We start from the raw sequence: 27,662 nt of genomic DNA on the forward strand, positions 1-27,662 counted from the left end.
TTTTTACGTCTGCATTTGTTCTGTCATATAATTGCATACATATGCATTGGTATTTGCACATGTGAATATTAGTCATGAAGTCACCATGTGGGCACGTATGCCTTTATTAATGTATAACTCTGTGAATATTTCTTTGCATGTCTGTATACCTTTGTTTGAGGTATATAAAGAGGACTAGCATTCTTATCCCTGGTGATGAGTGTATAGTTATGCAGTTGTGTGCATGCAGTCATTGCTTCCTTGCATGTCCTGTGTGCATGTACTTTGTATAGGTACCAAGTTCTTACTTGTGTGCAGTCTGTGAATATATCCTTGCATATATCGTATGTATATACTATATGTATGATTTGTATATGGGTTGGCAAAATGTGTACATTTTTGTACATATATTTGTATGTGTTTCATGCACATATGCTCTAGGTGGCATGTGTATGTATATGTGACTGATGCATACGGTAATTGTATGGGCATGATTCTCCATAGCCCTCTTTAGGAATCCTTTATACTGTCAAAGCAGTGTAAAGGGCTCTTCATGTAAATGAGAATCAGGTGCTGTGTATTTAAGGATCAGTGAGTGCAGGTGTCTGTATATATATAATGTTATATGCCCCTGTTGTGTTGGCAGCCCAACACCTTTGAAATGCCTGTATCAGTATGTGCATATCTCTGTATAAATCTGTTTGCGTGTGTGTGAATGGATAAATTTGTTTGCAAAAGTATTTGCTCCATGATCTCTACATGTTTATGTAGAAGTTTGTGGGTGTGATGAACCCACTTCCATTTGTACATACATCTGCATGCTGCGCAGTTACGCACGCATGCATGCTGGTGATGGATGCCTGAAATCACTTTATGCGTGCGCGCAGGAGTGTGAGTGTTTCTCTGCTTGTGGCTGGCGGTGTGCAAGTCCGTGCAGGGTTGAGGTGGACTGAACCCATTCATTTTTCTTTCCCAGAAGGGACAGAAGGAGGAGACACCACATGTCGATGTGGGAGCCACGCAGCAGCCAACTGTATGTGTGCCATATGGTTGCGTGTTGTGTGTGGCTGTGTGCATATGTGGCTACATGTGTTTTTGTGTGTGCTAAATTTAGGCCTCTATATAGCCTATTTTGGAGTGTATGTTTGCTCCTCTGGGCATATGATTTGTGTGTGCTCCTGCCTCTGCACATCTGTTGGTGTGTGTGTCTAAACTAAGTGTGCTCTTTTGTGCCTCCGTTTACTTGTATCTGTGTGTGCTTGTGTAGGTTAGCACTTTAGTGTGTGTGTGGATACTGTAGGTACATGTGAGCTGGTGTCTGTTTATTTGTGTGTGCCGGCATGTGTCTGCCTGTGCATATGTTTGTGCCGTATGCAGGTGCTTGCTTGTACGTGCGTTTATCGGTGTGCGTCCGTGTGCCTGTGTGGGGGTGTCTGTCCTTTGAAGCCTGTTTGTGTGCACATTTGCGATATTTTAAAGATTTTATTTGATCCCTTAAAACACACCCATCAGCCTACCTTCTGAGCGCATCTATGAGAATGTACGTGTACAAACCTCCTTCCCCAGAATTTAGCCCTCCCCTGCCAAGGCACTAGGCCGAGCAGGCAGATGAACATTACTGCCACCCTGTTGGCCAAGAGACTCTGGCTCTGTCAGACCAGGAGAGAAGCAAGCACAAGAGGTGAGAGCCTTCCACTCAGAATGCCCTGCCTCCAGCCATTCAGATGGAACGACTGTGAGTAAAAGCTGATCTCAGCTTGTGCAGTGGTGTCTGTGTGTGTGTGGAGGGGTGGAGGGGTACTCAGGGGTAAAGTCCCCGACAACACAGGGCATTGTAGATCAGTAAAATCAGCCCCTTTTTCAGCCAGCAGGGAAGCGGCAGCTTGTACAGATGTTGCAGAACAGGTGTAGCATGCTCCCTATCGCTATAGCTCACTGTACTGCTCAGTGAGCAGGCAGCTGGATTCTACACTAGCTTGAGTTTCCAACTGGTCTTTGAAGATAGCCTGGGGTAGACCACATTGCAGCAGTCCAAGCTGAAGGTGACAGGTCTGGATCGCCGGGATGCAGTTCATGTCTAAGATAAAAGTTTGCCATTGTTTCAACCAGAACCAGATGGGATAAAAGTGCACCATGCTCCCAGTTCTGTAAGAGCTCCCTTTCCACAAGAGAGGCAGACCTTATACCTGACGTCCATTACCCAACCACCCTACCTCTTGGCTGGACTCTTATTCAAACTCCTGTTTCAGCTACAAACTGAGTCAGCAAGGAGACTGTGCAGTCTGGGTCTGATGCCAAAGACCTCCATCTCTTTGTCATTTGCATGTCAATGGCAATGGAGCCCAAACACACACCCCCTCTCTCCCACTGGCTTTACGTCCACACTGAAGAGGACGGGTGACAAAACTGAATCCAGTGCATGAGGGTAAGTGAGAAGTTGCCCAGCACTATCCTCTGGAATCTCTTCATCAGGGAAGAATGGAACCACCGAACCAGAGTCTGCAAGGTGATGAAGGCACATCTAATTAGCAACCGTTGTTTAATTCCTGGCAGATGGAAACTGAGATGTTGCTTTCCTTTCCCCTCCTGGTCTCTCCCTTCTTTTCCTTTCCTTTCCTTCCCCTCCCCTTCCTTTACTTTTTTGTTCTTTTGTCTTTTTTTCCTATTCTCCCCTTACTTTTGGAAGAAAAAAAAATCAATTACTTTTTTTAAAAAAGGGTGGGGAAAGATAGATCTGAAAGAATCAACATGGACATCTGCCCTCAGCTTTTGCTAGAGGCAAGTCAGCTACCAGGAAGACTACCAGTATCTCAGCCACACAGTAGAAAGCCAGACTCAAAGGGGTCAAAGAAATCTGAGGATTCCAAATGACCCCACACCTCCCTTGGAACGCCTTTCCCAGTGACCTTCCCCACCAAAGGAAGGTTAGAGACAGGCAACATTAGAAGATGGTTTTCTGAGCTGGATGCTGAGAATATTTACTTGGAGGAGGTTAACATCCTGCCCTCCCCAAAGGAGGTGGTTATACTGTTATCCAATAATAGGCCCAGAATTCCCAGGCTAGATTTTATCCATTGGCGCAATTAGAGCTCTTCTAGCAAAACAGGCTGAAATTCAGCCAGAGAAGATACTGCATTTATCCCCTCCAGATGCTGCCCTGCTGCCGTGGAGGGAGTCCGTTTCAGTCTAGATCTGATCTATGCTCCCTAGGAAGTAAATGAAGAAATCCTTGCAGCAAAAATACCGGACTCAGTCTGCCTTAGAATGAACAGATCATAAGAACGGCCACACTGGGTCAGACCAAAGGTCCATCTAGCCCAGTATCCTGTCTTCCAACAGTGGTCGATCCAGGTGCCCCAGAGGGAATGAACAGAACTGATAATCATCAAGTGATCCATTCCTTGTCGTCCATTCCCAGCTTCTGGCAAACAGAGGCTAAGGACACCATCCCTGCTGACACTGTCCTGGCTGATAGCCATTGGTGGACCTATCCTCCGTGAATTTATCTAGTTCTTTTTTGAATCCTGTTAATGGGATGATGGCTCATTCTGACATTTAATCCATCACAAGCCACCTGGATAACACTGTGGTCTGCAAGGAAGATCTATGGAAAGAGGACGTTTAATAGACAAAACATAATCATACTTTCTATCAGGTCATTGTTAGAGTGGGCCATTGGCTACACAGTATTCTCCTTTGAGAGATCTGAAACCCAACCAAGTCTGTCAGTCCAGTAAAATAAATCCTCTGACCCAGTGGGAGTTATGGAGGGTCTTGACTTCAAACTTGAAGGAGTTATAATGAGAGCCTGAAACAGGAGTTCATCCTCCTCACCTCCAGTTATCTGTGCAGAGCCAGAAGTCACTGGGGCCATTCTGATAGTACTCATAGCAGCTCTGAGATCCCACAGGAGCCCCGAGTGTGGACTTGGGGTCACCCAGTGCAGTACAGGCCTGATTCTTATTTACATTAAGGCCCCTCAGTACCATTCTGACAGGGAAGAGAGGCCCTGATGTGGGTGTCAATGTAAATGCCAGAGCGCTCCTTAAGGGGCCGTAGTGTAAACAAGAACCAGCCCAAAGCCTCAGTGACTCCAACACTGACCTAGACTAATACCCAGGCAGCAGACATGGGAAATCTGCGATGGCAGCCTGTACATTGAGATCCCAATTTCATTCTCTCCTGGAACACGTATGCCACTGAGGCCATGTCTACATCACCACTTATGTCGGCAAAATGTAGGTCACTCAGGGGTGTGAAAAAACCATTCCCCTGAGCGATAAAAGTTTTGCCAGCACCAGTGGTGTTGTGCACAGAGCTGTGTTTGTGAGAGAGCTTCTCCTGCCGACATAGCTACCGCCGCTTGTTGGAGGTGGTTTTATAATGTCAAGGGGAGAGCTATCTCCCGCCAGCATATAGTGACTACACAATAGATCGTACAGTGGTGCAGCTGCAGTAGTACAGGTGTGCTGCTGTAAGGTCTCTTGTGTAGACATAGCCTAAGATGAATCCATTTCTGAACAGGGCACCTCCTACCTCTGGATTTAGATGCAAATAACATGACTCCACTATTGCTCTGACTTCTCTCAGCTCATCCCGAACTGGGGGAAATCTCGGTCAGTGCAGGGGCAGCTGCATCAGCCAGCCAGGTCTTGGTGATACACACGAAGCCGAGCGCTTTGCTTGGACTAATCTGGGATAGCAATGATCTTATTATCCACCACCGTCACCCTGAACAGCATGAACCAAACAGCACAATCCCTGTCAGCGGATGCACCGCATTCTCAAGATGAGACCAGCAGACTGCTAACCAACATTTGTGCACGTCTGCCCATGATTTTGCATGTAGCGGCTTCTGGATTTCGCGTAGAGTGGCCCATGCGTATGTGGCCATGTGCATTTGTACATTAGGTACAATGGCATATTTGTGCATTAGGTGTTTACATTGGTAGAGATGCAATTGTAACATCCATATTTTTGTATACATTGTTCCACATATACTGGCTCCACGGGTTCAAGTGTTCATGTATTTGTGTGTGTGGGCTCATGCACGCCCACGTTCCCTTGTGTCTGTAGGTGTATGGTTTTGTGTTTGCATATGTAGGCTCACACATGCTTGTGTGTATGGGCCTACCCAGCTGTGGGGTTCTGTCTTTTGATGTACAGAGCCTATGTGTCTGCATGTCTGAGCTCTCCCATACATTGGGCTGGATTTCCCAGAGCCCCGCGTCTTGTGTAGGCTTTGACACCAGTGCCGAGTGGGTGTAGAACGCTCCCAAGTCAGAGTGGTAGCATTGCATGCCCACTGCGTGGGAAGCGCCTGCCCAAGGAGCAGGGCGATGAGGGTCTCTGTGTAGGTCTGTTTGGGCCCAGGTGCACTCTGTATGTCTAGGGGTGGGTTCTCGGGTTTCTGATAGCACAGAGGTGGCCTGAACCCCTTTGTTTTCCTTTCCCAGGAGGGACAGGAGAAGGCGACATCACATGTCGGTGTGGGAGCAGCGTACCAGTCAGCTCCGCAGGCACATGCAGATGTCCAGCCAGGAGGACCTCAACAAGGACGCCCCTCCCTTGATCAACCCTCACGCCAGCATATTCAGGAGGAAAATGCCTGGGGAAAATGTAACCTTGGAGAAGGGTGAAGAGGATCATGGAGACAGCACAGAGCACCCGCAGGTGGAAGGCCTGGACCAACCCACTGCAGGCACCAACTCATGCCTAAGCAGCAAAGAGGACGAGAAAAGCCCATCCCCTCGAGCCAAGAGAGACAGGGAGCAATGGCATCAGAAATCGTGCCATGGGAACTGTGATCTGACTGAGCAGGAGGAGGGAGACAGAGGAGGGGGAGGCACAGGGATTGAAGACCGAGCACGGCTGAGGCAGAGCCAGAGGCGCAGCCGGCTCCGGAGAGTGAGAACTGAGGAGAAGGAGCTGGCTGGGGCCCTGGAGAGCCGGTCAGCCAGCCAAGAGGCTGGCCTGGAGGAAGCCAATCCCACAGAAGGAGAGCAGGCCAGAAATGAAGGGGGGAAGGAGGACACGAATCAGGAGGAGCCACTGGCGGGCGAGGAGCTGAACAGGTAAAGGGCACATCATCCCTGATGGCTATGATCCGCAGCTCCTTCTTGTGGAGAGATGGCAAGCCTGGCGCCTGGGCGTGGGAGGACAGTGTGGGTGGGCCGATCTCTCAGTGGTTCTGCATCCCCAGGCATGAGCCCTTCCTTTCATCTGTCATCCAGCCTCTGGCAGCCTCTAGTCCATTTTTGCTTTGCTTCTCTTTCCCCACCCAGTCTGTCCAGAGGAGCCAGTCTGTCCCTTGATCCTGGTCAATAGCTCCCTCCCCTAGGCAGGAAGCACTGCTCAGAACAATGCTCCAGACAGTGCCCCAGTAATCACCCGAGGTGCAGTAGTAACCTTTCTGTAAGCTGTCATGTAGAATACCATCATCTGCTGGCTTTTAAACAAGGCACTGATTTGGTCTGAAATCCTCATTTCTCCAGGGTCTGGGCTGACCAGGTCTGTGTCTAGTTTCTGGCGTAAGAGAAATATTTTCAGATCGGGAACAGGGACAGCAAACTTCATGGCTCCTGGTTTAAGTGGGACCCTCCCCCCATCTCCCTACAATGTCCAACATGAAATGTAACATTTGTGTTATGGCTACTATCCCCAATCCATTAAATCTAATCGAATACAACAGCCTATTCAGATGTTCCCACCTGTGTTCTCCAGGGCCCCCTGGATATCCCGCAGGGAGATCATTTCTCTCCCCATCCTCGAGACTGGAGATCAGCAAAGGCAGGAAAGGATCTGCTGGTCCCTCCCAACCCCCCAGCAGCTTGTTGCAATCCCAGCTGTTCTGTTTTTTTCTGCTGTCATGGGGTTTCGGGGACACAGGGCAGTCCTTGCCTCAGGAAAGAGGAGACTCCAGCAGTAGGATGTTAAAGCACTTGGAGCACAGCGATGGATGAAAAATGTTATAGAATTGTTTGTTATTTCTGTCTTCACCAACTGTGTTGCTGTAGCCAGAGGAACTTGCTGAGAAAAGTTCAATGCACACCAGAGCCAAATCCAACATCTGCTAATAAATAGGAATATAAAAATAATATAATAGTCATTATTTCCAGGAGTGCTTCAAATCCCCCTTTACTGACGAAATACTGGGAAATCCATTTTAACCAGCTATGCAAGTGACCAGTGAAAACTTGGTTGGTTATCAGAGGCTGATCTTTAACCAAAGAATATTGCACAGAAAACTTTAGGAATACTTTAAAAGGGTCGCTTAAGACAGGGGGTTGCTTTTTGGAGGTCTGGCACTGTATCCAGTGTTCATTATATTCCAACTGATGCCTTTCTAATGTTGCAAGAACAATCATTCCAAAAGCACACATGGTTTCATTTCTCTCTCTTTCTCCCTGTTTTATCTTTACTTCCCAAACTCCATTTCTCCCTCTTTATTCTCTCCTTTGTCTTCTCCATTTGCTCTCCCTGCTCCCCTCTGTCATCTTCTCTTCTGTTGTTCCCCCATCCCACCTCTTCCCACCCTATCCCACCTGTCCTTCTCTCTCCCCTTGCCTTCCTCCTTTCTTCCTGTAGAACCAATGAAATCCCAGCCAGTGATGCTGTCTTTGCTGGGGCTATGCAGGAAATGAGCCCCCTCAAAGTCCCCCATGAGCTCAACGAGGAGAAGAACGCTAGCTTGACAGAGCAGGACTGCAGCGGCCTGGAGACCAGTGACCAAGCCCTGCTGGGTAGCTTGCAGATGGAGATGAGCAGAGCCATCAGCAGGAGCGAACCCGAGCTGTCCTCCGTCACAGTCAACATGGAGAAAGTCACCGAGAGCACCACCATCATGATCGATGTCCAAGACTCCACTGTGGTACAGAGTGAGGACCTGTCTCTTTTGCTGTTTGCCTCTCTCTGATCTGCCTTCCTTTGCAGTGGCCCCTGAGGGCTGCTGGGCACACTGTGGATTCCCCAGAGGATCCTCCAGCATTCATGCAGCCCCAGCCCTCCACCCCCACCCCATCGTCCCTCAAACCCTGAGTTCATAGCCAAGGTCCTATATCCTGTGTGGCAAGTAGGACCTAAGTCCCGAAGGATGCTCTGGATGGGCTTAGATGACACTAGTGCCCCCACTGTTGCTACCACATGTGAAAAGCCAACACTGGGGTTTTTCTGTGGCTGGGTGGTTACCAGGTTGCCTCACAGGATAACGGCACTTGCAGCCTTGATTCGCCATGTTCACATCCATTGCCTCGTGGTTAGGCCACATCTCCACTGAGGATCTCAGCCATTAGTAGCCAGGCCCAGTACAGCTCGCACTAACGCACCTGCCTAGTGTAGAATGCCAAAAATGCATTAAACTGTGATTTGATCCAGGGCAGTTTATCCCTGCTTGAACCCCGCTCCCAGACACACAGTAGGAAACAGGGGGGACATGTCTCTCTCCGCCCCCTCACCCCCAATCCACTCCACTGTGGCCTTGAGGGAAAACTATGGAGAGCAACCAGCCAGAGACTCCAGCTGTCAGGGGCAGGAGCAAACAAAACAGAGACCTTCAGCCGTTCCAGTCAAAAGACTCAAACCTGTTCTCTCCCTTCCCCTGCCCTGCTGACCGGCTGTCTCCTCCCACCCTGCCTCCCTCACCAAATATGTCTGTGCTGGAGCTGGGAGGTGACTGCTCCCGCTCAAGGAGATGTACTCGTACTAGCACCCATTTGAGATAGTGTGCTAGAAGAGAAGTGCATCTGGGAGTGGCCTGAGTGATGAGACAAGGCTAGTCAACCTGAGTACGTAGCTAGCGTCTCAGATGGCATCATCTGTCCTGTTGCTCGGGCCAACACAGCTGTGCTTTTGTTTTTAGCGTGCTAGCTGGCTCAACACTAGCATTGGTGTGGCTCCTCGAGCAAAGACATACCTGCATCTTGTCACCTGAGCTTCACTCCACACCTGCCCTTCATACCTTGTCCCGTGCTCTGTCCCTTTCACCCCTTTCCCTTTTGTTGCCAGTGAGCTGATTCCCTTCCTGACTAAACACCCCCTCTAAAAAAATTATGGAACTAACATGACACTTGCTACCATTCCATTGTTCACTCTGCTTGTGTGCTAGAGCCCTTCTCCCACCCTGGGTCTGGTCTAGTTCAACTGCTAGCTCTTCCTGGTGGGGCTGTCTACCACTCTGTGTTTGTACAGTGCCTAGCATGGGGTGGGCAAACTATGGCCTGCAGGCCGGATCTGGCCTGCCAGCCATTTTAATCCAGCCCTTGAGCTCCCACTGGGGAGCGGGGTCTGGGGCTTTCCCCACTCTGGTGCTCCAGCCGGGAAACAGGGTCAGGGGCCACTCCACACAGCTCCCAGAAGCAATGGAATGGCCACCCTTCAGATCCTATGCATAGGGGCAGCCAAGGGGCTCCACTCTGCATGCTGCCCCTGCTGCAAGTGCTGTCCCCGCATCTCCCATTGGCCTGGAACCACGGCCAAAGGGAGTTGCAGGGGCGGTGCCTGCAGACGGAGCAGCGTGCAGAGCCACCTGGCTGCACCTCCGGGTAGGACCTGGAGAAGGGATGTGCTGTTGCTTTTGGGAGCCTCCTGCCCTCTCAACCCCTCAGTCCCAGCTTGGAGCACCCTCCTGCACCCTAAACCCCTCATCCCGAGCCCCACCCCAGAGCCCACATCCCCAGCCGGAGCCCTCACCTCCCTACACCCCTTGCCCCAGTCCTGATTCCCCTCCCACTCTCCGAACCCCTTGATCCCAGCCTGGAGCACCTTCCTGCATCCCAAACCCCTCATCCCTAGCCCCACCCAGAGCCCGCACCCCAACCAGAGCATCCTCCTACACCCCAAACTCCTCATCCCCAGTGTAACAATGCTGCCTCTGGTGGGACCCAACTGAGAGTATCAATTCAGAACAAATTGCTTAGAGCAGAGCAGTTACAGCCCCAGGCTGGTGATTCTTCACCTCTAAGGCACACCAAACCAGCCAAACAGAGAGGACTTCATTCTCACCCCACTGGCTATCCATAAGTCATACAAGCAATTCCCTTAGACACTCCAGTTTCCCAGTATCACCACCAGTGCCACTCATTATGGGGATGAATGGTTATGAAAACCAATACCCCAGTAAAAGAAGAAAGGTTCTCCAATCCCAAAGGACCAAGCTGCAGACCCAGGTCAATATACAAATCAGATCTTACCCACAAATCATGCTGTTGCCAATCCTTTAAAATCTAAAATCTAAAGGTTTATTCATAAAAAGAAAGAAATATAGATGAGAGTTAGAATTGGTTAAATGGAATCAATTACACACAGTAATGGCAAAGTTCTTGGTTCAGGCTTGTAGCAGTGGTGGAATAAACTACAAGTTCAAATCAAGTCTCTGGAGTACATCCACAGTTGGGATGGGTCACTCAGTCCTTTGTTCAGAGCTTCAGTTTGTAACAAGGTTCCTCCAGAGGTCAGAAGCAGGACTGAAGACAAAATGGAGGGGTTTTCAGGGCCTTTTATATTCTCTGTATGTGGAAGTCACATATCCATGCATGACTCAGTTCTTTACAGGCCAACGCCATTGTTAATGTTAGTTTGAATGTTCCCAGGAAAGCTTAGATGTGGATTGGTGTCTCCCAAAGTCCATTGTCAATCAAGTGTTTCTTGATTGGGCACTTACTAAGAAGAGTCCTTTCTTAAGAAGCTGACCAGATGCTTCACTGAGGCTACTTAGAATCAAAACATTGAGATACAAGTATATAGCTAATATTCATAACTTCAAATACAAAAATGATACACACATACAGACAGCATAATCATAACCAGCAAATCATAACCTTTTCATAGACACCTTACTGGATAACCTTTGTACAATATTTGCTGCAAATATATAACAGTGATTGCAACAATGATCTATACGGTGACAATTTACGTCAATAACATCACACCCAGCCCCACCCCAGAGCCCACATCCCCAGACAGAGCCCTCCCCCACATCCCAGCCCAGAACCGTCTCCCACACCCTCAACTCCTCCTTTCTGGCCCCACCCCAGATCCCACATCCCCAACTAGAGCCCTCACTCCCCTTCCACACCCCAACCCCAATTTTGTGAGTATTCATGGCCCGCCACAAAATTTCTATTCCCAGATGTGGCATTTGGTCCAAAAAGTTTGCCCACCCCTGGCCTCAGGCACTGCTGTAACAACTAAGCAGATGAAGAAAAGCAGCACTGGAGTGAAACATGATTTTTCCTTTCTACATGAGGGGTTTGCATTAGTACAGCTACACTGGAGATTGTAACCAGGGCCCATCCCCAGGTGGCCAAGGCCTTCTTTCCACTAACCACAGAAATGCAGGAGGAGTCTCTCAGCCATGCTTTGAGCCCACAGGTAAACTCCCCCTGCAAGAGCTGTGCTAGAAAAAAGGCCAGGCCTGTGCCAGGAGGTGGAACAGCCTGATGCATATTGCTCAGGACAAACCCTCCAGTCCTCGGGCAAAACAAAACATCTCCCCCTTGGGCATGTGCTGTGCTCAAATGTGCAACTCAGCCCCTGATTCTGGTCTTGACTCCTGCACTGTGCGGATGCATCTCACAGTCATGGCTTGCTGCACAGTGGTTGTTAGTTGCCCACTTTCTCTCGGACTGTGCCTTGTCTTTTTCTCCCTCTCCATTTCTCCTTCCTACTGTCTCTTTCATTCCCTCCCCTCTTTCCCATCCATCTTCACTCATATGACTTCTTTCCCCTTCTCTTTTCCCTTTTCCCCTTTTCTCTCCTTCCCCCTTTCTCACCTCCATCCTGTCTCCTTCTCCCTACTCCCTCATTCCCTGTCTCCCTCCCACCCTTCCGTCTCCTTCCCTATTGCCAAGGCCTATGCGAAACACTAAATTAAACTTTATCTACAGTGACCCCATCCCACTCTGTTTGCCAGTCAATCAAACCCTAAAAATGAGAGGAACATTTCCCCTCACCTTCAAGGTGACAGATTTTAAGTTGTATTATTAATTAAACATCACCACAAAAAAGTACCTCATTAGAGCCCTTGTCTCTGTCTCTGCTTGACAGTCTGTGTCTGTCCTTTCCTTTTCATCTGTCTCTCATTAACAGCAGAACTTGGATGTGGGAATGTAAAACAGCAACCTTGCCGTTCACAGTCCCTCTCGCTGTGGAGAAATGATATTCTTAGGAAGCTGAGTAGTGTGCATCATTCCTTTTGTTGGTTTCAGAGTAGCAGCCGTGTTAGTCCGTATCCACAAAAAGAAAAGGATGCATCCGAAGAAGTGAGCTGTAGCTCATGGAAGCCTATGCTCAAATAAATTTGTTAGTCTCTAAGGTGCCACAAATACTCCTGTTCTTTTTTTTGTTGTTGCACTCACAAGGCAGCAGCCAGAGCAATGACTGAAGAGCATGAAGTTTTACAGCAGCCTCGGTGTGCAGTACTCTCTTGAAAGTGCTTGTGCAAGAGAGCTAATTTTGGGAGTGACAGTGTATTCCAGGCAAAAAGAAAAGGAGTACTTGTGGCACCTTAGAGACTAACAAATTTATTTGAGCATAAGCTTTCGTGAGCTACAGCTCACTTCATCGGATGCATTCCAGGCAGGAAGCCATCAACCAGTTGCCAGTTCCTTGTGGATAACCCACCACTAGCTCTGCAGCCAAAGCTCATTGTAGCTTTGACATGGTCAGCCCATCTCCTGTGAAAATGTCCTGTACTTTCATCTAGGGTAAATGTCTTATGCAGCTGTTAGCCTTCTGGGTCAGTAAAAGGACTGATTTCTTTTGCAGTTAGCAACAAGACGGATGGAGAAGCCAGCCCCTTAAAGGAGGGAGAGACGAAAGAGGATGAGGAGAAGGAGAAGAAGAAACGGAAGAAGGAGAAAAGTTCAGAGAGAGGCAAAGCGATGGTGCCTCACAGCTCCATGTTTATCTTCAGCACGACAAACCCGTGAGATATTCTTTGGCCTTTGTACCGGAATAGTTGAGCCCTGGAGAAGGGAAGGATCTGATGGGGCAGGGCCTTTTTACCATCAGCCAGTTGTGTCTCTGGAGGAGCTGGGGAAGCCTGAGCCAGCATCGGGGCCCCCTACTTGCACTCCATCAACTTTCTGTATTTGCTGCTGCTTCCTCACTCCAGGGGGGCAGGAGCAATATTGGCCCAGGGTCCCTCACCCACCTGCTCCGCTACTGCAGCAACCTCAGATGTCCAGCTGGCTTCAGCAACACAACAGGATTGGGAGATGCATGAGCAGCCTGATGCTTGCTACCCCTGAAGCCATACAGGGGTAGAGCTCAGCTGCTGCAGGTGCATGGACTCCTTGTGACTCCAGCTGCCCAGCTCCTACAATGCCTGGCTCCATTCCATTCGTCCCCCTTGGACATGCGCATTGTGATCTTTAATTATATTTTCATTGACTGTTTTTTCCCCACAAGATCCCTGCCTGATTCAATGCACAGGGGGCCAAATTAAGGTTGCACAGGCAACCACAAATCTGGCATTTCCTAATTCTGAGTGCCACCGAACCAACGATTGTTTAATGCAATTGTTTAATTGTCTAAGGCCTGGGTAATGTAGACACACAGCTAGTGATTGCTTTGAACTGTTTCTCCTGCAGAGTGCGGAGGGCCTGCCATTACATCGTGAACCTGCGCTACTTCGAGATGTGCATCCTCCTGGTGATTGCCGCGAGCAGCATTGCCCTGGCAGCAGAGGACCCTGTCCTGACCAACTCAGATAGGAATAAAGTGATTGCACACTTTCTTACTGATCTCCCCACCCCCTCCTGCCAGTACATCAGCTGTGCATAGACAAAAGTGGGGAGAGGAGGAAGAGCAGTTGTACTAGCTAACTTGTCTTGCTCCTTTGCAGAGTGGTAGCAGATGGCTGGGATATATTCCCCAGCATCCTCTTTGCTAGTGCATGTGCCCATCCACATGACACCCACGATCCTGCCTCAGCGTCAAGTTCAGAACTACAAACTCTCAGAGCAACCAGATGCTCACGTATCATTTCCAAACCTGGCACTCTTTAGCATGCTGTTAGAGAGAAGGAGATCTGAAGTCTAGGAATATGTGTGGGGGCCTCAGAATCAGCTGGGAGAGAAAGATATAGCTGGGTACCAATGGTCAGGAAGGGCAGATGTTTGATGGGAGAGGATATGGTGTCAGGCCAGAGAAAGAAATAGGGTGGTTGAGGCAGGTTGGTGGTTCTTGTCCGATGTGATGGATAGGTGAACTGAGGCTGCCTAAGAAGTGGGGTTTTATATAGCGAGATAACTAACGTGTGATCATTATCACACTGTGAAATCCTGGGGGAGACAAAGCACCTGTGGTTTTCCCCATGACATAGCAAGGTAAGGTTGGCGCTATATCTTTGCCTGTAACTGACTCGCCTAGCGTATCGCATGGTAAAACTGCAGAGCCTGGCCTCCAGTAGGAAGTACAGCGAGATAGCGAGTGCACATGACTTTCCTGCAGTAAACTGCACCTTTTCTTAGCAATGAAGACATAGCCTGAGTTGGGCTGGGGGATGTTAAGGTTAAAGGAAAGGAGACTGAGTGAGGGGCTGTGCAGCGAGATGGTCACAGGAACAGCGTGAACAGAGGCCAGTGGTTTGACAGGGCTCACAAGAATGAGAGGGAGCAGGACAGAGACGACCGTTGCTGTGACGTGAGTCTCATCTTATCACATCACGTCATCCAGCAGGAGGGAAGCTAGGAAAAAGGTTTTGTGTTGATTTGTCCAAGGAAAATTGAATCTGGGGCTCGGTTGTTGAATGAGAAATCACAGTTTGTTCCGGTGTTGTTGTAGCTGGTATTTTGTAGCAATGTAATGGGTATGTTACGTCTGTCAGTTCCTGGAGGACAAGCTGTTGATCTGATCTCACCTGCACTTAAGCAGCCTGGGTGCATTGACAGACCAACCGGACTGAGCAGGGGATGAAAGCACAGACCAGCCTCGGTTACTTTGTAAGCCACTTAGAATGGCCTCACGCCTAGAATGGAGGGGCCCTTCTAGGAGAGCCTACCTGAAACCAGCCATTCATGCTGCATGGGGCAGAACCAGAGTTGGAATTTAGTAACCTGGGATGGCAAATCCTTACTTGTCTCTGTTGTTGGTGACACAGACTGCACAAGAAAAGTGAGTCAGGAAGCTGGCATTAGTGAATCTCAGCTCAAGTGAGCCGGTCAGTCACTGCCCCCAGGATACCATGTCACAGTAGTCAAATCGTCCCCTTTCTACTGATGTTCATGCAGGCAGAAATTCATCCCTGTGCAGAGTGGCAGCCCAAAGGCTGTGCAGGATCTAAGACATCTTTGGGGGGACATAAGAGGACGCACACCTGGTGCTGACCCTGCACAGCAGTAAATTTCACCCCCAGCTAGCAGAGTGGCGTGGCGCTGCCCCTTTAATAGGAGGAGGGAGGGTTTGCAGAAGATTCCACAGCAGAGAGGAGGAGTCTGAAGTCAGTGCAGTGTCAGGAGCAGCAAGGAGCCCTGGAGCAGGCAGCGAGGGAAGGTTAATGGGAGGCAGAGTGAAGTGGGGGAGCAGAGCAGGGCCAGAAGGGAATGGAAGCAGGGGAGGGGAAGGATGAGCGTGCCCCCAGTTATTTCTCACTGCACTGCAGGGACAGGGAGGGTTTGCATTCCTGTTGCACTGTTCTGAGTTAAAAATCAAAGCAGCGTTTGCTACTGCCCAGGCCACTGGAAATGCTCCTTAGCTGCCCCCAGCGCTGAATGATTTCTAGACCCAATGGCTGTGATGGGTTAGCTCTGGTGGGGTACATTAGCTGGGGGGAGGCGACAGTGCTAGTGGAACAGAGGGCTTTACCTGCAGGGGTGGGAATTGGGCATCCCAGCCACAAGTCTCTGCAGAGAGGCCTCCAGCTCCTCCTGGCTGAGACACAAAGGCACCCAAGATTTTATAGCATAGGTAGCAGCTTGATGAATGGCCAGGAAGTTTTCATGGGATACCTGGATTAAGTTTAAGATTTAAGTTTAAGTTTAAGATTAAGGCTGTGCCGTGCTCCTGGGTAATGGACTCTTTCCTAGCTTGGCTCCAGGACAAGAATGTAGGCCCTTCTTTTGATTTTCAGTGGTGGAGGAGTTAATGTGCATCCATAGGAGGGTGCACAAGTGAGCCCCTAGCGTGCAGCCTGAGGGGGTGTTCCTCCCAAACACCCACTGTCTCTGCTCTGTCTTTGCAGGTCCTGAGGTATTTTGACTACGTTTTCACGGGTGTCTTCACCTTTGAGATGATTATAAAGGTAAGAGAATCATTCGAAGGAGCTCCCAAAGGCTTATGTAGGTGTGCTGAAGAGGGGAGCGGGAGGACGGGCGTGCATTGCTTTCCCAACAGGGTCCCCTTAAATTACAGCTGTTTACTTAGTGCTGCTACCTGCTGGCTAGCAGAGAGGCTGTCAGGGCTGTCCTACCGGCCACTGCTCTACCTGTGCAAAATTCTGCCCAACGTATTTGGTCAGAAGAAAGTAAATGAGGGTGGCTGTCACTTTAATCCCTGGAGCCGCCCAGATCCGTTCCTATGCCTCACAGCCTGGCGTGCTGAACTGCAGGCTGTGCAGCGCTGTTGAAGGTGAGGAGACTCCAGGCAACGGAGCTTAGCCCTGAACCATCTCTCCCTTAGCGCCGAGTGAGCCTGGCAAGGTCAGGTTGGCACAATCTCAATTTACTGTGACTTCCTCGTTGTGAGTAGAAATTGTCTGAGCAATTTCTGCGAACAGAATGCAAAATCACAGCTTGGGGTTAGTTCTGTCTTAAATTTGGATTAAAAAAAACCCCTTTATGGAACCTCCTCCACATCCTGACCCTATTGCATCCTAACAAGACAGAGGCAGTGAGCACTGGACTGGGGTACAGGAGTCTTGGGTTCTATTTGTAGCTAGGCCACTAGCCTGCTCGGTGATATTAAGCAAGTCACCTCCCTCCGGTGCCTCAGTTTCCCATCTGTAAAATGGGGATAATGTTCCTGACTTCCTTTGTGAAGTGCTTTGAGACCTACTGATGAAATGTGCTATATAGGAGCTACTTATTGTTGTATTGTTATTACTGGCTACCTCTTGAATTCCATGGTGCTGAGTTTGTGTGGTGCTCCTCTAAGGACTTAGGGCCAGGATTTCTACACTTGGGTGCCTATAGTTAGGCCCCTTAATCCTAGGGTGACCAGATGTCCCGATTTTATAGGGACAGTCCTGATATTCGGGGCTTTTTCTTATATAGGCGCTTATTACTCCCCCCCCCCCCCCCGTCCTGACTTTTCACACTTGCTACCTGGTCAATCTACTTAATCCATATTTAGGCAACTGAATAAGCCTGATGTTCAGAGGTGCTGAGCTCCCATTGACATCAGTAGGAGTTGAGTGCTCAGCACCTCTGATGACCAGGCCACTTATGTAGGTACAAGATGGCCCAGAAGCAGGTGTCCCTGGTGCAGCCCCCTGCAGCTTCAGCTCAGCAGAGTCCAAGGGCTGGTCAACCACAATGCTCCCTGAAGTCAATGGGACCAGTGGGGTGCTCAGCAATCCTGCAAATCGGGCCCCTTGTGGGGCAGTTTTTACTTGATGGTGCTAAGTGAAGTATTTATTGCCTGTGTTTTCATCCCTTCCCTGCAGATGATAGACCAGGGCTTGATCCTGCAGGATGGCTCTTACTTCCGAGACCTCTGGAACATCCTGGATTTCATCGTGGTAGTCGGGGCACTGGTGGCTTTCGCCTTGGCGTAAGTGGCTGTCTCCCATTTTACGCTGCCTTCCCAGGGCGGTGTGTCGAGTTGCTCTTGGCGGGGCGAGCTTAGGATGGCAGCAGGAGCCAGTTGGGTTTTTCTTGTGAATCCATTCCTTCTTCGATCCCCTTCATTTTCTGAATACCTTCCATTCCCTTGGCGGTCCACAGTCACACTGCAGAGACAGAGTCCTACCAGCCTGGCCTGACCACCCAGTAACGCAGCTGCTGGCTTCTCCCTGTCAGCGTTGGTGGGAATGTCAGCCAGGGACATCAGCCTCGGACGTGGAAGAAAGGAGGAGGCAGAGGGGGAAGAAGGAAGGAGAACAGGGGTCGCAGAGATGGAGTTAGGCATCTGCTGATTATACCTAAGGTGGACAGAGGTGACACAAGTACAGTGTGAGGCAGAGCTGGTACTGGCAAACAAACACTTAGTCCCATGCAGTGATAACATCCGCTGGCCAGTTCCCATCACACCCCTCCTGGTGGAGGGGAGGGCATTTCCCTCAGGATATGCTACACGTTTGTGCTCCTCATTAAAGATAGCAGCACAACTGGCTGTTTTAACCCCTTTGACCTCTGTACCACCAGCTGCATTATCAGGGACATCCTGGGAGCAGTACATTAGCCAGCAGGGACAGGCCAGTTCCAAGGGGCAGAAAGTTCTGCAGTTCCTTAGCTTTGATTTCATCGTCATTCTCCATTTTCAGGTGCAGGCTTGTGGCATGCAGTTTCTCAGTCTCAGAGGGGTATGGCGTGAGGACTGGCTTGCCATTTAAAAGCCATTCGGAGCAGGAGAGATGCTTTGCACTTAGCACAAATATGGGTGGGGGAAGAACGTGACATGCTGACCTTCCTGAACACGCAGTATCCAAGTGGTTGCAACCTAGACTGTTACCAAGGCAATGGCACTACAACACCAGGATGGCACTGCCCTGCTTATTCTGTGCGTTGGGACGGGGACAGAGAAAAGGAGCATACCTGCTCCTCATGCTGACCTCATCAGGGCCTTGCCCCAGTCAATGAGGATCTGCCTTTTTTCCTTCTGTTTCCAAGGGAGATATTTGCAGGTTGGAATTAATTTCTACCGGTTTGCCCAGCCCCCTCCCTCCCATTGACTGAGGACATGTGGTGTCAGCTCAGTGAGGGGCTGGGCTGTACTTCCATGGGAAGGATGGGGGTGGGTATCTAGGGGCTCTGAGTCCATGGTGATGGGCACGGTAGAAGAACCTGAATAGAATTTCAGAGAAGGACATCTCGAGGGCCAATAATCCTGCTGAGCAGTGTCTGCTCAGTGCTTGGGTACCTCCTGAGAAGGGAAGGAGCAGACAGCAGAGTCCTGTGTGTCAGCATGCTGTGAGTTTGTCATGTTGTTGTTCTTTCTTTGTGCCTTTGAAACGTGCGCTCGTGGCTTTAGTGCTGGTGGAAGGGGAGGGACTGACAGTCGTGGAGAGCGAAGCCCTCTGTTTGTCCACAGCTCAGGTACTGTGCAGGGGGCCTCAGGGATTCTGAGGCCTGAGGTCACTTGATGGATTATGGGCCATAATCCATCACTCCCCTTTCTGCGTGTCACTTTTCCCGCTCCTCCGGCACATACACCTGCTCATTCTCGCTCCCTCTCTCTCACTGGCTCATGCACTTGCTCTTGCTCTCTCACACTCTCTGGTCCTTTCAGTCATGGCTCTCTCTTCGCCAAGAGCCCTGGAGAATTCAGCTGGCTCTGCATCTGGCCAGGTTAGCTCATGCACCTGGGGACCCAACCAGAAAGTGAAGCGAGGGAATGAGGTCAGCCCTCTGGGACCTATCTGGTGCCATATCTTGGGGATTGAGCCAGGCTGCCAGGTGACTGAGCAGGTGCTCTGCTAGGTGGGGATATGACTCTGACTCCTTGGATAGTCTTCAGGTGATTTAGAATCAGCCATGCCACAGGAGCTGTCTAGTGGCTCTATCAGCTGGGTAGAAAATACAGGTCTTCCTGCCTCCTGTCCAGGTTCTCTCTCTCATGGAGATTGAACTCGTACTCATTTGAGCTACTATTCTGGCTGTGGCTCCGCACAGGATAGCTGCTTGTACTGGGGATACCAGCAATTAAGGACAGGCTATGCAGCTCGAGGGATAGGTAGTAGGGTAATTGAGCCTTCCACGTCTTGGTCATCATTCAGATCCAGGCTAATAGTTACTGAAAGTTCTTACCATCTGCTGGCTGTTGGTGGCTTCTCAGGCTATTTCCCAATGGACAAGTATCTGCATCACAAAAAACACCACCACAATTAGCACTAACCGACCCCCTATTTTTCAGCCTCAACAGAAAGGACGAAGATTGATTGAATGGCACGTGGTGACTATGCTGCTCTCACCCACATTGGTGGTGGTCCTTCTTGCTCAGTTTGGGGCCCATCAGCAGGGCAATGTGGGGGAGCTTGCATTGTCACCACGTGGGCTGTGCCTGTTCTGTGGATAAAAAGAATTTCAGTCTGCAGAGCTGTCAGCCTGATACTGTCACCAGCACATTCTCTCCCTCCCACCAACCCAGACATTGCCCAGGTTGTGTCCCCAGTGTTTTGCAGACCCACCTGGCTTCCTCAGTGACTGGCAACTGGCTCCTTTACAACTATGGCCATCTCTAAGAAGGGGAATCTATCTTTTGGCATTGGGGAGCAGCTGAATTCTCAATGGAAAACATTCTGTCCATTGGTTTAGACACTCAAAATTCCAACACAGAGAAGGCCCACATGCCTTCATGTATGTTTGCAACAAACATATATGTTGTCCTACCTAGTAGTGCTAGATATATAGATCAGTAGCTGCTTACATCATGTACAAGAGCACTTTATAATGTAAACCTGCAAATTTTTCCTGGGGCAGTTGTCTCCTGTTTTTGAAGAATGATCTGATGCTCATAACCTTGGGTAGGGAAAGAAGAGAAGAATTGCCTCAGCATAATGACGGCTGCTCCTCTGTCATTTCCAATCGGCTTTTACATTATAAAGCATTTATAAGAACACCTGTCTCTCCTTTGGATTGCCTGTCCCCTCCTCAGCCTGGTGGGTGGAGCTTTTTCTCTGGCACTGGGCACTGCCAGGCATTGGCACCTTCTGCTGCCATCCTCTGTTCCTGTGGAGATGCAGAATGTTCACCAACTATAAATGTCCATAGCTGCCTGCCTTGCTCCATTGTGGTTTCAAGGGGAAGCACCTTCCGGGTTGCTCTTGAATTCACTTTTCTTTTCCCTGGATGATCTTCTTTGTATGGAATTTGGTTTTCACACAGGGGCCATGCACCCCTCTCCCTCGTCCACCTTTGCTTTTTGTGGGAGCAAAACAAAGGCACACAGCCTTGGACTTTCTGGGTATTTGCACATCTAGCTGGGTTACTGCCATGCTATTTGTGAAGGAGGGGTTGTCTTACAGCTGTATATTTGTATATTTGTGGCGACCCATAATGCTAAGTCTGCGGGTGATGTCAGTCTATAATGTTTGTTATCAATCGCAATGTGGTAGAGTCCTGAAATCAGGAGACTTGAGCTTAGTGAGTGAGAGATGGAACACTGAATCCAGGTGGGGGGAGGCAGGGAGCAGAGGTTGGTATGTATAGAATATCCTTACAAAGGTATGTCATCATCTTCAGCATTTCTCATGGGAAGAAATTCTAGAACACTCATGGAGTATTTGAATGTTCTGTAAATTTGTACAAGCTTTGACACCTTCTCTTCATTCCAGGAGGTTTGCCCTGGGATGCTCCCCTTTGGTTGTGGAATCAGCAAAGTGTATCTGATGCAATCCAATGGGCACAAGGCCAGATGTCGGAAGAATGGCTTCTCTAGATACACAGCATTCAGTCTATTGTTTGATGGCACACTCTTGTCACAAAATAGCCATGCAATCCTTGTGTAGTTCTTGTGAGGTTTCCAAAGAAATAACCACAGCCCGGTTGTTATTAAAAACTAATCCAGACAAACCCAGATCTGTAAAGCCACAAATCCATAGATCACCTGCTACTTCACCATGTCACCTAAAACTCTGGTTTGCCATCAAAGAGAGCAGCCCTCTTAACGCCTCTTACTCAAACTCTGCTTGGAGAGCTAATGTGTCTAACTAAATGTAGCCTACATAAACCCCCCAACATACCTAGAAAGGTCTCTGTTTAATAAATAATAATAATAATTAATAAATTAATTAATAATAACTAAATACACTGCTAGGTATTGTCTCCTCTCATGCTCTTAATAGGTATTATGTAAACTAGCAGCACTCATTTGCAGCTTTACGTGTTCACCAAAAGGTGGCTATAGCCATTTCTATAATATTATAAAAGGTACAGCCCCTGTACTTCTTGAGAGTGGGGAGCTCAAGCCATGGTCCTGTCAGTCCTCTCATTAATTTGGTCCTGAACAGCTGGGATAGAAGCATGTTTTTCCATCCCTTGTTAGTAGCAGGTCTGAGTTCTCTTGGAGTTATGAGCAAACAGCACTATCCTAACACCCAGCATGGAAGAACTTTCAGTACTGTCTCTAGTAACAATTTCAGAATAGCATTAATGGTGCAAGTTGTGTGTGATTTTAGGTTTGATTAAAGCCCTAGCCAAAGTGTGGCCAAGTGTAAATAGCTACAGAGCAAATCTCCACATAGAACTGATAATATACCTTAATCCTAACCTGCAGCACCTGTTGATGTGCTCTTCATCTTCTCTCATACCTCACCTGCACCCTGATAATACTGATAATATAGAGCCCTATTTATGCAAACAAACCCAGTTTATAATAAACCCATGTTTAGACAAGTCAAAATAAAGACTGTTTTTCCATCAATGGGAATATGATAGTTAACAGACCACATCTAACTTTATCTTTAAATTATTCCATTAGCTCAGGATTTTGGACAATGGCTGGGAACTGCTTCTAAATATCCCGGGCAGAGTGATTTTAAAAAGTATGTTGCTTCATCAGACTTTCACCTACTTCACAGTTGTGCTCAGACTGGCCTCAGCAGATATCTAGCAGGGACTTGGCTCAAATAAATATGGGGAGCCCTTGGATGAATCACCAAGACACTGTCAATTTGCTCTTTGACAAGAACTGGAGACGCTACTCAAGGTTGTCACCTCTGGGTTAAAGTGCTGTAATACTTTGTAGCCTCATAGAAGAATGCTGCATAGACTCCTGCACACACAAAAAAACTCCCCAGAGGTTTCTGGAATTTTCGTGTGCACTCAGCAGCGCTAGCAGCTAGCAGTGCTCCCTCGGAGTGGCACGCCAAGAGTGCTGAGTGCGCGCAGAAATTCCAGAAACCTCTGGGGAGTTTTTTTGTGCATGCGGGAGTCTGTGCAGCATTCTTCTATGAGGCCACAAAGTATTACAACACTCTAAGCCAGAGGTGACAGCCTGGAGTAGCGTCTCCAGTTCTTGTCATCTTGCAGGAAAAAACAGAACTTGCCTGCCCCATCTGCTGGGGCATCAGAGGGTAGACACCAAAGAAAGCTGTGGACAGGTTTCTATCAGCGTTCCAGGCCTACCAAGAGGCCTCACTCATATGGGAAAAACCTCCCGTCATCTGCTGCTAATCAACAAATTTATCAATGAAAGTTTATTTACTAGCGTGAAGCAGCATTTTAGAGCCAAATTGTGGGTCTCCCAGTCCGATTCCTTTGAAAACAAAAGAAGCGTATTTGTTTTGATGGTTGGGGATGAGCCATAGTCCTGAGAAGTCTCCTTATGAAACTCACCGCATGAAACTCTGCTTGTGCAACCATTTGCTAATGTTAGAGTGAGCCTCCTTCCCAAGCCATGGCAGGAGAAGAGCAGTAAGGCATAAACCACTGGAAATTCCCATAGAAAGGATGGTTAAGGCACAAGGCTGTGACTTGAGACCTGGGTTCAGTTCCTGGCTCTGCCACAGACTTTCTGTGTGACCTGGGGCAAGTCACTTTTTCTGTGCCTCAGTTCCTCATCTGTGAAATGGGGATACTGATACTTAACCAACCCCTCTGTGAGGGAGGGATGTGAAGTGCTTCTTTACTATGGTGATTGAGGGTGGTGGTAAGTCTCATAGAAAAGCTGATTCATAATAGAACATGTGTGTAGGTGATGGATCAGGGTCACAAGGCCCTGAAAACCACTGTTGCAGAGATAAAACCTGTAATTAGAAACTAACAAAACCTTCAGTGCCTACAGAGTTCATGTGAACCTAAAGGACACCCGTCTGAATCTAAATCTAAGCCAGAGTTAGTGCTCAGAGACAGAGCTCCTAGCATATGCTTCCTGGTAGTAGTGCCAATGTAGAGGAAACTCAGAGTTGGACATCTTCATACAAACTGCCATTTGGTTAACCTGGATTTCACCTAATTTTATTCCACTGCAAATCTAATGGTCAGCAGACTAAACGGTCTCCAGCAAATCCTGGTCCATTTAAAGCAGAGGTGGGCAAACTACGGATGTGGCCCACCGGACCCTCCTGCCCAGCCCTTAAGCTCCTGGGCCGGGAGGCTAGCCCCTGGCCCCGCCCCTGCTCTTCCCCCTCTCCCGCAGCATCAGCTCACTGTGCCATCGGCGCAATGCTCTGGGCAGCAGGGCTGCGAGCTCCTGGGGCAGTGCAGCTGCAGAGCCCGGCCTGACCCGGTGCTCTGTGCTGCGCGGTACGTGGCTGGGTCCAGCTGGGCGGCACGCCTGCCTGTCCTGGTGCTCTGGGTGGCGCAGCTGTAGTGCTGCCAGCCACCAGTGCTCCAGGCAGCACGGTAAGGGGGCAGGGAGCAGGGTGGGTTGGATACAGGGCAGAAGAGTTTGGGGTGGTGGTCAGGGTGGATAGGGGTTGGAGCGGTCGGGGGGGAACAGGGGGGTTGAATGGGGGCAGGGGTCCCAGGGGGGCAGTCAGGAAGGAGAGAGGGGGTTGGATGGGGCAGCGGGGGACAGTCGGGGCAGGGGATCTGGGGGCGGTCAGGTGACAGGGAGCAGGGGGAGTGGTGGATGGGGCAGGAGTCACGGGGAAGTCAGGAGACAGAGAGAAGGGGGAGTGGTTGGATAGGGCAGGGATCCTGGGGAGATGGTCAGGAATGAGAGGAGGGGTTGGATGGGGCGGTAGGGAACAGTCAGGGGCAGGGGGGGAGTCTAGGGGCGGTCAGGGGAAGTGGAGTGGGGGGGTGGATGGGGCAGGAGTTCCAGGGGGGCCATCAGAGGACAGGGAACGGGGGGTTTGGATGGGGCAGGAGTCCCGGGGGGCCATCAGGGGACAAGAAGCAGGGGAGGGGGCAGATAGGGGACCAGGCCATGCCTGGCAGTTTGGGCAGGCACAGCCTCCCCTAACTAGCCCTTCACACAATTTCGGAAACTCAATGTGGCCCTCAGGCCAAAAAGTTTGCCTGCCCCGGTTTAGAGATAACACAATAACCAGCTACATTCTCAGCAACATTCTGCTCATATCAAAGACCAATTTTCGAACCAACAGGGGAGAAGCCTGGCGCAACAGCAGTTCCAGAGAGACCACAGCTCCAGTGAATCCCCACAGTCAAACCTTTAGCTTAGTTATTTTTTATATATAGCCTCCAAAGTATATAATGTTCCATGTATGTGTCCTTCAGGGACTAGACTGGGATGACTACCACATTCATTTCATGTTCTGTCTATTTTGTTCAGATAGGACTCGGGTAGGGCTTGTGCCTGTTGTGTCATCCAGAATACCATGCTCCTCTGGCTTCTCTTGTAATAGTGACCACACCTCAGCTACAAATCAACTTCCTCTTCTCATCCAAATTTAGAGTATGTTAATCAGGATTAAGAGAGGGGGATGGCTCCAGGTTAGTCATTCCTGATTTCCCATAGAGAAGAGGTTAATGTCTGGAATTGTGGTTCCTGATAAAGGAAATCTTCTTAGTGGTACCGTGGATATACAGATTGCCTTTTAAATTCAGGTTGGGTTGAGTTTGGGTGGGGGGTGGGGGAGAAGGGGCGGCAAGCAAAACATGTCCTTGTAGTGCTGAAATGTGTAGAATATCAGAATGCCAAGGCTGTGAGACAGGCTTGTGATTCCACTCTAATGCAGATCTTGTTCCCTGTCATCCTTGGCTCTCTTTCTCTCTTGGATTTTTTTATCTTCTCTGTTTTCTCCCCACCTATTGTTCATTTTTGTTTTGCTGCTGCCTGACTGGATCACCCACAGGAATACATTGGGGTAATTATACTGTTTGATTCTCTTTGGGTTTACAAGCCAGGGAAAATGGACTTCTGGGGAAGCTGGTTTGTCTATATGTGTAACTGAAGTTTTCTTATCCCATATGACTTCCTGCCTACATTTGTCCTTTCCACCTTGCAAAGTCATCAGCACTTCACGTTAAGGAAGTAAAGATGGAAAGAAGTGGAGTGGGGTGGGAAATGAAAATTGTTTGGGTGCACACATCAGAATGTTGTAAAGGATGCAATTTCTGTGCCCCATACTCAATCCTTCTAGTGTGACTATCTGGGCTCAATGAACTGGGCCTCAGATGGAACATCACCAGGTGTATATGGGAGATCCTCACAATGAGAGACAGCGGGGTTTATATTCCAAGATAGATAGAAGAACACACAGAACTCTCTCTCTCTTTCTCTCTGTGTATGTGTGTGTTGGAAATAAACACACAGTGGAGATCGATGAAGAGTACCATGTCCATGGTACATTAGGAAGCCATGGTTATATGCCCTATCCTTCTTTTTTCATAAAGCAGTAGCAGATGCTACCCCAATCAGAGGGATCAATTGGCTGAGCTTTCAAAACCTTGCATTCTGCTGTTTGGACTCTTCCATGTTCAAGTGGTAGAAGGCGGAGTGAATTATCACCTTCAACTGGGTGGCATAAACTAGCATAGCTCCAGAATCAGGTCCTGTGTGTTTAATTTTGGACCCCAGAATGAAAAGAAACCTGAAGATCTTCTCCAAAAAACATTTGAGTTCCTTTCCTTTGGGAAAAGTGATTGATAACATTGTTCCCAGGGGCCAGTTTAATAACTAGTCAAAATGCTTGTGAGCCAGCCTGTGACTTTCCTAGAAGTATTCTCTGGGAACCATGTGGTAATAGAGTGTCTTGTGGAAGAGACTCCCATATTCTCACTGAAGAAATAGCACTGTTCAGTCATCGGTGTTCATGTTAGAGCAGAGTGACACATAATGGTTTTAGTTCCGTTGGCCGTTTTAAAGGGTCACTGTTGTATGTGCACTCCTTGTGTTTTAGACACACGAGACAATGCTGCATGAAAATTAAGCTGAAATTGCTGAGGCAACACCCAGGTTAAAACTATGGAGAGTTCTACATGCTTTTCACCAGGCACTGTAAATCCCTCTGGGGCAGCCCCTTTCCTTGGTCTCAGCAGGGACAGAGGGAGAAGATCCCTGACATCCCTTAATTCTCCCACATCTCAGGTGAGGATCACCAGCCCCAACAGACCTGGGCTTTCCACCTACACTTTGCCATCTTCTGTGGAAATCTTGTGGCTAGCTAGCTCTTTTTCTCCCACTGGCTTTTCAGGGATGGCTATATGACCTGTCCCCATCCCCATTCTGCCTCAGAGAGAGGAACAAGTCAAACACTTTTCCTTTCCCACTCCTTGCAAATCCTTAGCAGGTAAATTCAGGAAATAGGTGCTTTGCCCTATCCTTTTCCATCTTGCATCAATAGGAATGAGAAATGATCCTCCAGTCCCACTTTATGCTGCTTCACACTGCTCTTTACCTTGGTCTGGGGTTGAGACCTCCAGGGTGCACTCGGCTATTGGCGTTTCAGTCCCAGAATAAAGCAAAGGGCGGTGCACAGCAATAGGGTCTGAGGACGATTTTCTGGTCCCACTGTGAGATGCCTGTCTTACTGAGCATTTGGCAAGAGCTGGCTTGTGTTGCCATTGCTCCACCTCCCTGAAGAAGAAGGATTAGGGGTAGGATCTGACAGTTGCCCCTGAAAAGCTCCTAAGGGCCACCAAGGTTTCCCAGCAGATACCAAAAGGTCAGGAGGAAGC

General features: G+C 49.1%; 1 protein-coding gene across 8 annotated transcripts in view; it reads left to right on the top strand.

Annotated features, from left to right (window-relative positions):
• Positions 1-27,662, top strand: part of CACNA1E (calcium voltage-gated channel subunit alpha1 E) — a 213,624-nt gene that overhangs the window by 139,019 nt on the left and 46,943 nt on the right. For 3 of the 8 annotated variants that reach the window (XM_038412797.2, XM_043491388.1, XM_043491389.1), the window contains exons 19-26: positions 956-1,012; positions 5,436-6,053; positions 7,567-7,856; positions 12,742-12,901; positions 13,569-13,698; positions 16,160-16,219; positions 17,582-17,688; positions 25,838-25,849. In XM_038412797.2, coding sequence (XP_038268725.2) covers positions 956-1,012; positions 5,436-6,053; positions 7,567-7,856; positions 12,742-12,901; positions 13,569-13,698; positions 16,160-16,219; positions 17,582-17,688; positions 25,838-25,849 — 1,434 coding nt within the window. The remainder of the gene's footprint in view (positions 1-955; positions 1,013-5,435; positions 6,054-7,566; positions 7,857-12,741; positions 12,902-13,568; positions 13,699-16,159; positions 16,220-17,581; positions 17,689-25,837; positions 25,850-27,662) is intronic. The other 5 variants (XM_038412802.2, XM_043491387.1, XM_038412803.2 and 2 more) reach the window with 2 other exon arrangements.

Source organism: Dermochelys coriacea, chromosome 8 (genome assembly GCF_009764565.3).
Source record: "Dermochelys coriacea isolate rDerCor1 chromosome 8, rDerCor1.pri.v4, whole genome shotgun sequence".
NCBI lineage: Eukaryota > Metazoa > Chordata > Testudines > Dermochelyidae > Dermochelys > Dermochelys coriacea.